The sequence below is a fragment of the Brienomyrus brachyistius genome, chromosome 5, assembly GCF_023856365.1.
Source record: "Brienomyrus brachyistius isolate T26 chromosome 5, BBRACH_0.4, whole genome shotgun sequence".
Lineage (NCBI taxonomy): Eukaryota > Metazoa > Chordata > Actinopteri > Osteoglossiformes > Mormyridae > Brienomyrus > Brienomyrus brachyistius.
Window position 1 is genome coordinate 5,230,959 of NC_064537.1, and position 7,654 is coordinate 5,238,612.

General features: G+C 43.0%; 1 protein-coding gene across 1 annotated transcript; it reads left to right on the forward strand.

Annotated features, from left to right (window-relative positions):
* Nucleotides 1–1,366: 1,366 nt before the first annotated feature.
* LOC125742254 (histone acetyltransferase p300-like) lies at nt 1,367–7,287 on the forward strand. Its single transcript, XM_049014097.1, has 2 exons — nt 1,367–1,800; nt 5,848–7,287. Exon 2 carries the CDS (start codon nt 5,885–5,887, stop codon nt 6,527–6,529), a length of 645 nt encoding a protein of 214 aa, XP_048870054.1. The 5' UTR covers nt 1,367–1,800; nt 5,848–5,884; the 3' UTR covers nt 6,530–7,287.
* The last annotated feature ends 367 nt before the right edge of the window (nt 7,288–7,654 follow it).

A 7,654-nucleotide genomic window follows, 5' to 3' on the forward strand; every position in this document is an offset into this window, starting at 1 on the left:
TGTCGCGGCTACTCTGATCAAGAAGCGTCTCCTCTAAACTGCCCACCTGACGGGTCCGGACCAAGCGCTGGCCAGTGCGGTAATGGTAAAGTAATGGTGTGTCATAAACAATTTATACACGATTAAAATAGTGGGAAACACCGATCCCTAGCTCGTAGTCCTAAAAGAGACGTAAATACATATATTGGAATGCAAGTAGTTTCTACATGCCAGCGTTGTGTAAACAGCACTTATGAAAAGTACATCATACATGTAGGCTACATAATTTAATGCAAACATGGGGCGGGTTGCACAAAACACCCAAAGTTTTCCCCTTAAGTATGACACTTAAGGTAGTTCCTAGCTAAGGGATTTACTTAAGGGTGTTGCACGGAATCCCTTAAATGGTTTCCTTAGTTAAGGAAAAACCTTAAGGGATTCACAGCATCGGAAGACATTTTACAGCAGTAAACCTGCACAGTTTTCATGAAGACCATTTGTTTGCTTGCACTCATGTCTGTTCGTGATACCTAGCTGTTATCACCTCCGGTGTTCATTTTGTTGACAGAAATGTTGCCAAGAATATAGTCTGACGAAGGTGACTTTATGGGGTTCCGTTTGTGCCAAAAATACGCTGGCATACACACGAGCTTTCCATTTATGCCAAAAAATATGTAAATAGCACACTCTCCATGTCGACTAAGTATGTAACACGTCTGTGACAAATCTATTTTGACGAGTTTGTCTAAATCGATTACTTACCTGACTAAACATTTTTCTATGTCAATTCAGCTTTACAGTGTACTCCTGCCGTTTTAGCACTCCCTGTCGTTGTACATGGGGTTCCATCCATCCATCCATTTTCCAAACTGGGTCGCGGGGGGTCCGGAGCCTATCCCAGAAGCAATGGGCACGAGGCAGGAAACAACTCAGGATGGGGGGCCAGCCCACACTCACACACCATTCACTCACACATGCACACCTACGGGCAATTTAGCAAGTCCATTCAGCCTCAGCATGTTTTTGGAATGCGGGGGAAAACCGGAGTACCCGGAGGAAACCCCACGACGACATGGGGAGAACATGCAAACTCCACATATATGTAACCCAGGCGGAGACTCGAACCTGGGACCTAGAGGTGTAAGGCAACAGTGCTAACCACTGCACCACCATGCCGCCACATGGGGTTCCGTTTGTGCCAAAAATATGTGTATATGCCTTATGCATGTCGTACTGATGCGTCGTTTGACTGTTGTTTTGAATGTCGTCTTGATGTGTCGCAGGGCAGTCTTCTCAGAATGCGTTCATTTTCTTCATTTATTGCCATAAAGTCGACCATGTTGCGGTGAAGGTATAGTCAGGGGTAGCTTAAGTTTCTTTCCTTACTTTTGTTGTTAAGTTCTTTTGTGCAACCGTTAAGGGAAATTTAAGGGATTCATTAACTATAAGACCAAGATAATGGGAAAATCTAAGTACTTGACTGAAGGAAACCTTAAGGAGAAGACTTAAGGGTGTTTTGCGCAACCGACTTTATATCAAGGAAACCTTAACTCGGAATTTAAGGAAATCATAACTTCAAGTATTTTGTGCAACCGTGCCTAGTATCTTACTATCTATCCATCCATTTTCCAAACCGCTTATCCTACTGGGTCGCGGGAGTATCTTACTAGCTTCAAAGTAAACCGGCTTCACCCTGCGGCGGATGTGACGCCATTTCTGGTATCATAGTGGACTTCCTGTCTCCAGTGGATCTGTAGCCAGACGCCATTGTATCTAATAACAGTGGATCTGCAGCCAGGCCTTTTTCACGTCTACGAACAAGTGAGTATTTGTCTGCGGTAACTGAGAAATATATTTAAATATATATTCACGATTCTTTTCCATATATTTTTATTAGTCTTTTTAAACCGCGCTCTTGGTTACGTTAATGAGAAGCGTGAATACGCTTAAAGACGTTTTTCCCATTTGTATATGTGTCGTTAGTCACGTCGCAATAGCTGGGTACTTGTGCAGATTTGCGTTATTTTACAGGCGTCATAAATTTCACGAGTCTAGGTTTTGTTGTTCAGTGCAGCCGGTTTCGTGCTATCACGCGTCCAGATAGCTAGTAATCATCTTCTGCGTTAGATTTCTATCTTAAGCAATTACTCCTGCATTTAAAAATATCCATTGTGCAGTCTCTTTTGCTCTCCAAAATGTTTGGACAGAACAACTAAACTTGACGGAAAAAAATGTGGAAACCGAGGATGGGGTTTACGCAACATTGTGGGCAAATCGGAAAAGGGCGACATCCATTATAATGTAGTGTGCTGCAGGTAAACCAGCAGTACTCTGCTGGCAGTCGTGGCTTAATGGTTAGGGAAACGTACTTGTGAGTGAAAGGTTCCTGGTTCAAATACTTGGCCAGCAATGAAGAGGAAACGTTTTCTTGTGCGTGGTATGCTGTAGTGTGTCAGCAATGACAATTAATCACTTTATCTTAAAATGACCACCTGCAAACTAACAATCCGTACTATCAAACTGCACCTTCACGTGGAAAACAGTACATCTAAAAATGTGAACTGTGATACATTTTATTATCGATCCATCCATTTTCTGTAGGTGTACTATTTAGGGTTTCAGGGGTCTGGGTGTAAAGTGGGCAGTAACCCAGGACTAGGTGCCAGCCCATTGCAGGACACACACACAACCACCAGGACACCAGTCTCAAACCCCAATCCTAGAGGCAACAGCACTAACCCCTGCACCACCTTCATTATTACACAAGAACATAAGAAATTTACAAACAAGAGGAGGCCATTCAGCCCATCAAGCTCATTTAGGGAGAACTTAACTAATAGCTCAGAGTTATTAAAATCTTATCCAGCTCTGATTTAAATGAACCCAGGGTTTCAGCTTGCACTGCACTAGCAGGAAGACTATTCCATACTCTAACTACACGTTGTGTAAAGAAGCGCTTCCTCAAATCCATTTTAAAATGTTCTCCCACTAATTTCCACCTATGGCCACAAGCTCTAGTATTTAAACTGACATTGAAGTAACTATTTGGCTGAACAGCATCCAGACCTATTAGAGTCTTGTATACCTGGATCATGTCCCCCCTTAGTCTCCTTTGCTTGAAACTGAACAGATTCAGTTCAACTAACCTCTCCTCATAAGACATGCCTTTAAGAAGTCCATCCATCCATTTTTCTGTATCCGATTGGGAATTCTCCAGGACAGGGTGCCAACCCATCACTGATTATTATCTCATTTATCAATTTTCGGAACCCACTTGTCCAGTTCAGGTTTCCGTCGGATGGGGGTGGGTGGAGCCTAACCCAGAAGCTACGGTGCAAGACAGGGAACAACCCAGGACAGGGCACACTCATACACGCAAACCTATAGACAGTTAGGTAGCTCAAGTTCACCTTAGCATGCTTTTGGACTGAAGATGGGGGATAAGCCTGGAGGAGTCCCCAGGATGATGCTGGGGGACCATGAATGCTCCATATACATGGAACAATGGCACAAACTCGAATCCTGGTCTCGGAGCCACCAGACAATAGTGCCATTACATCTCCTGCAGATTATTATTTGTGATCATTCTCTTTTATTTTACTGGGATCCCATTTATTTGCATAAGAATATGTATTTGCCTTAAAAAAAAAGTAATTTGCTGTTTTAAGAACTACGCTTTGTTACCTCTTTCCATGAATTGAAAATATCTGTAATCGTCAGTAGTTGCACTAAATGTGAATTAGGTGTCAAACTTCTGCATGCATGGGTCCATGTATAAATATAGCCTATAGTTACGAGAATGTAACTGGCACCATGGCGTTCTTGCTGGTGACTACGTAAATGGAAGGATTAGAAGGGAATGAGTTTCCATGGACCACGAAGATTATTCATACTTATTTGTTTACTGTTTGCACTATGTGTAATGTCTTTGCACTTTCTCTTATACATTAAATGTGCGGATGCACCGATTCGATATTCAGTAGCGGTATCGGTCTAATCTTGGCCTACCTTAATGCACCAGATATCAGGGAAGAATGAAAAGGGTAATCCAGTCTATTAAAAATCACGAAAATGCTTGACAAAACATGACACGCCGTGAGCAGATGCATCACGTTTTCACATACGAGTAGCGTGACTCTCACGGTAAGCTTCTGTCGTGCATGAGAGTGTAATTTGTGTGATATACGTGTTTCACGGGGTGGCAGCAGCGATGGAAACCCTAACACCACAATCGTGACTGAACAGCGTTGCTAAAAGTGATAAAGTTTAAATACGAAGCTGTGTTGCTGAATAGTCACGTTTCGTGTTCAGTGTATGTCTTTATTATTATGAGTATAACATTGGAAACCATGAGTAGTGATCACGTCTGTCTGGGTGAAATCACTATAAGTGTATGATCATTATAACCTATTATTTCTTTTCTTTATATCTCGGGCAGATTACCATATAATTGATATTTGTATATTGCATGTATATCAAGTAATCAAACAGACAGCATTACTATTAACTGAATATTGACTCACAGTACAACTGATTCAAACGCTTTTACAGTCTTCTACATATAACTGAGCTCTGTAATATTGAAATATAATATAGTACAGTACTGTATATAAAAAATAGCTTAGTTTCATCTGTACTGTGTTCACATTCGCAGCTTCCAGCTTCACGTTAAAACTGTGCAACACAAATATCGTCTCAAAAAAACAAAGCAAAACAAGTTAAATGCCCATTATGGTGCAGCATTTAGAATAATTCCTGTGCTGTACTTGTATTCACGGTAGCCCAACTCGTCTTGGTCCTCTATCAGCCGTACGCGGTCATTTCAAAAGCACCGACAGAGTGATGTACACATTCAGGTGTGTCATCACGTAACAATGCCGCGGGAAAGAAGCCGGGACAAACTGCCATTTATCTACAGTAACTTCGTGCAGGGAGGTATACTGGCTCATCCAATATAGCGGTTTTAATGTCCCTCACGGTATGAATTTGTCATATACAGAAGTAATGCTTCAGTAGGCAGCAAATTGTACGCTGCTGTGCGCTGCGGAAAGCACCACGGGTCGCTGTGCAGGACGTAGTAAGAGGGCACCCCAATTAACTGCATAATCTTCTTACTAACAGTTATACCTTCATAGCACAACAATTCTCCGTATATAACTGATCAGCTACATAGTTGTTATTACTCCTACTGCAGTCTCTGTAGTCTGTGTGTGAACATTTGGTTTACGTATAATATACATTAGACGTGTAATATAATTATGTCTGTTGGGAAGGAAAAATGTCTATTATAATCGAATCGTCCTGGCAATTATTAAAATCATGCCAGTTAAGCACACATTTTATCAAGCTAAATATACGATAATATCAACAAATCATGTCCCCGTGGAACTAAATATAGGGTATAATCAAAACATGTTGCTATCTAATTTGTACGTCATCAAAATGTACATCATTGATCAAATCAAATATATCGGTAAAACTTTAGTAAGCTAAATAATCAATAAAACATGATTATGGAGCTGAATATACAATTGTCAATAAAACCCCTTTCTCTAAACATCTGTTAACGTATTTCTTTGGCGTGATCACTTGCTGCCTCTGAGAGTGAGCTTGGGAAAAAAGTTCCACGATGTAGTGTGAAACCACTACAGTCTTAAAAAATACCGTAATACTAATGTTTGGTTATACTGCCTAGCACTAGCCTGTTTCACCAGGAACTACATTTAGGCTGAACAGCTGCGGTGGGAACGCAACACAAGTTCCTGATTCCTGAAAAAAAAGTTCCTGCGGTGTAACAGGGCTTGTAGATCATTCAGTGCTGTGGTATTGTTGTTGCATGATTGCCTAGAGCCATGTCACTTGTTTCAGGTTGTCGTGCATCGTGTGCAAGAAGACTTCTCTGTCCATGGCCAGCAGCAGCCAGGGGGCCGAGGCCACTGAGAGCCCGCAGGACAGCCGGTACCCAAGTTTCCAGCGCTGCATCCAGTCTCTGGTGCACGCCTGCCAGTGCCACAATGCCAGCTGCACGGTGCACGCCTGCCAGAAGATGAGGCGCATGGTGCAGCATTCCAAGGGCTGTAAGCACAAGACCGACGGCGGCTGCCCCAATTGCAAGCAGCTGATTGCGCTCTGCTGCTACCACGCCAAGCACTGCCAAGATAACACGTGCCCCGTGCCCTACTGCCTCAAAGTCAGGCGAAAGAGCATGCGTCAGAGCACGGCCACCCTGTCCCCGCAACAGCAGCAGGAGGCCCCTCCCCAGCAGCGGCTCCCCCCCCAGGGGCCCCAAATAGCTATGCCCATGGAGAGGCCCCTGATGCCCCAGCAGCCACCCTGCCTGCCTGGGACTGCTCCGCCACCGCAGAGCCCCTCGCAGGAGGGGGGCCCCATCGCTGGCGCCACTCTACAAGACCTCCTGCATGCGCTTAATTCCCCCAGCCCACTGCAACAGCAACAGGAAGTCCTCCGCATCCTCAGGTCCAACCCGCAGCTCATGGCCGCCTTCATAAAGCAGCGGGAAGCCAAGTACCAGGCCAGCCAGCAGGCATAGCAGCAGCGGTTGCAGCAGCGGTTGCAGCAGCGGTTGCAGCAGATGATGATGCACCGGCGCATGGCCACCATGCACAGCCGAAGATGAAACTTAAAATGGAGATAATACTTTATAAAATCGTTCAAGTTACTACACAAAATGCTTAAATAGCTAATTTCTTACTTGCATACCATATTGTTAAATAGGCAACAGGCAGAAACTCCTGGGCTGAGTCTATTTCTATTGGGGATGTGAAGACGAATAGTATCTTTTGGTTAAACGTAGGGCTTGTTGTGCTTAATGATATTACTCTGAATCATTTGCTAGAAGTTTGCAATTTTACGCTCCTTGTCTTTTAGTGAAGGTTGGGAAGGGGGTGGTTAATAGTAATGCAGTTAATAGTAATGCTGTCTGAGAAGCGTCTCCTCCAAACTGCCCACCCGACGGGTCCGGACCAGTTACCTAATGCCAGCGCTGGCCAGTGCGGTAATGGTAAAGTAATGGTGTGTCATTAACAATTTATACACGATTAAAATAGGGGGAAACACCGACAGAGATTCTTCTTGAGTTTGTTCCTATGGTTGTATACTCTGATAAAACATAATTATATATTTACATGCTTTGTAAGTGTTGAGTGTGCGTAGCAATTATCAGTTTGTTTAGGTTTAGCAAGGTATTGGAATTATTCAGTTTTAATAGATTATTAATGAACTGACCAAGGTAAAAACATGTTTTCAGGCAACAGTTTCGAAGGTCTTTAATAAAAACCATTTCCCTCATATTGTGTGATGATTCTCTTTTTTTTACCTGAAATGAAATGACACTTGATTGAAAGCATTTTGAAAAGAGGAGAAAAATGAATTTCATTACCTGGGGTGGAGCCTAACCCAGAAGCTACGATGCAAGGCAGGGAATAAACCAGGAGAGGGCGCACACACACACACACACACACACAAATACCCATAGACAGTTTGGTAACTCCAATTCACCTTGGCATGGTTTTGGACAGTGGGGAGGACACTACATGGGAAGAACATCCATATATACATAGACCAATTCAATAATGTATGGTAGTGCAAAAGCTTTTTTGGAAGTTTGTTGAAGTAGAATGAAATGACACTAAATATGCGTAAACAGTTTACTTTT

Coding starts and splice junctions, on each gene's coding strand:
- LOC125742254 (XM_049014097.1), top strand. CDS start 5,885: ATGGCCAGCAGCAGCCAGGGGGCCGAGGCCACTGAGAGCCCGCAGGAC.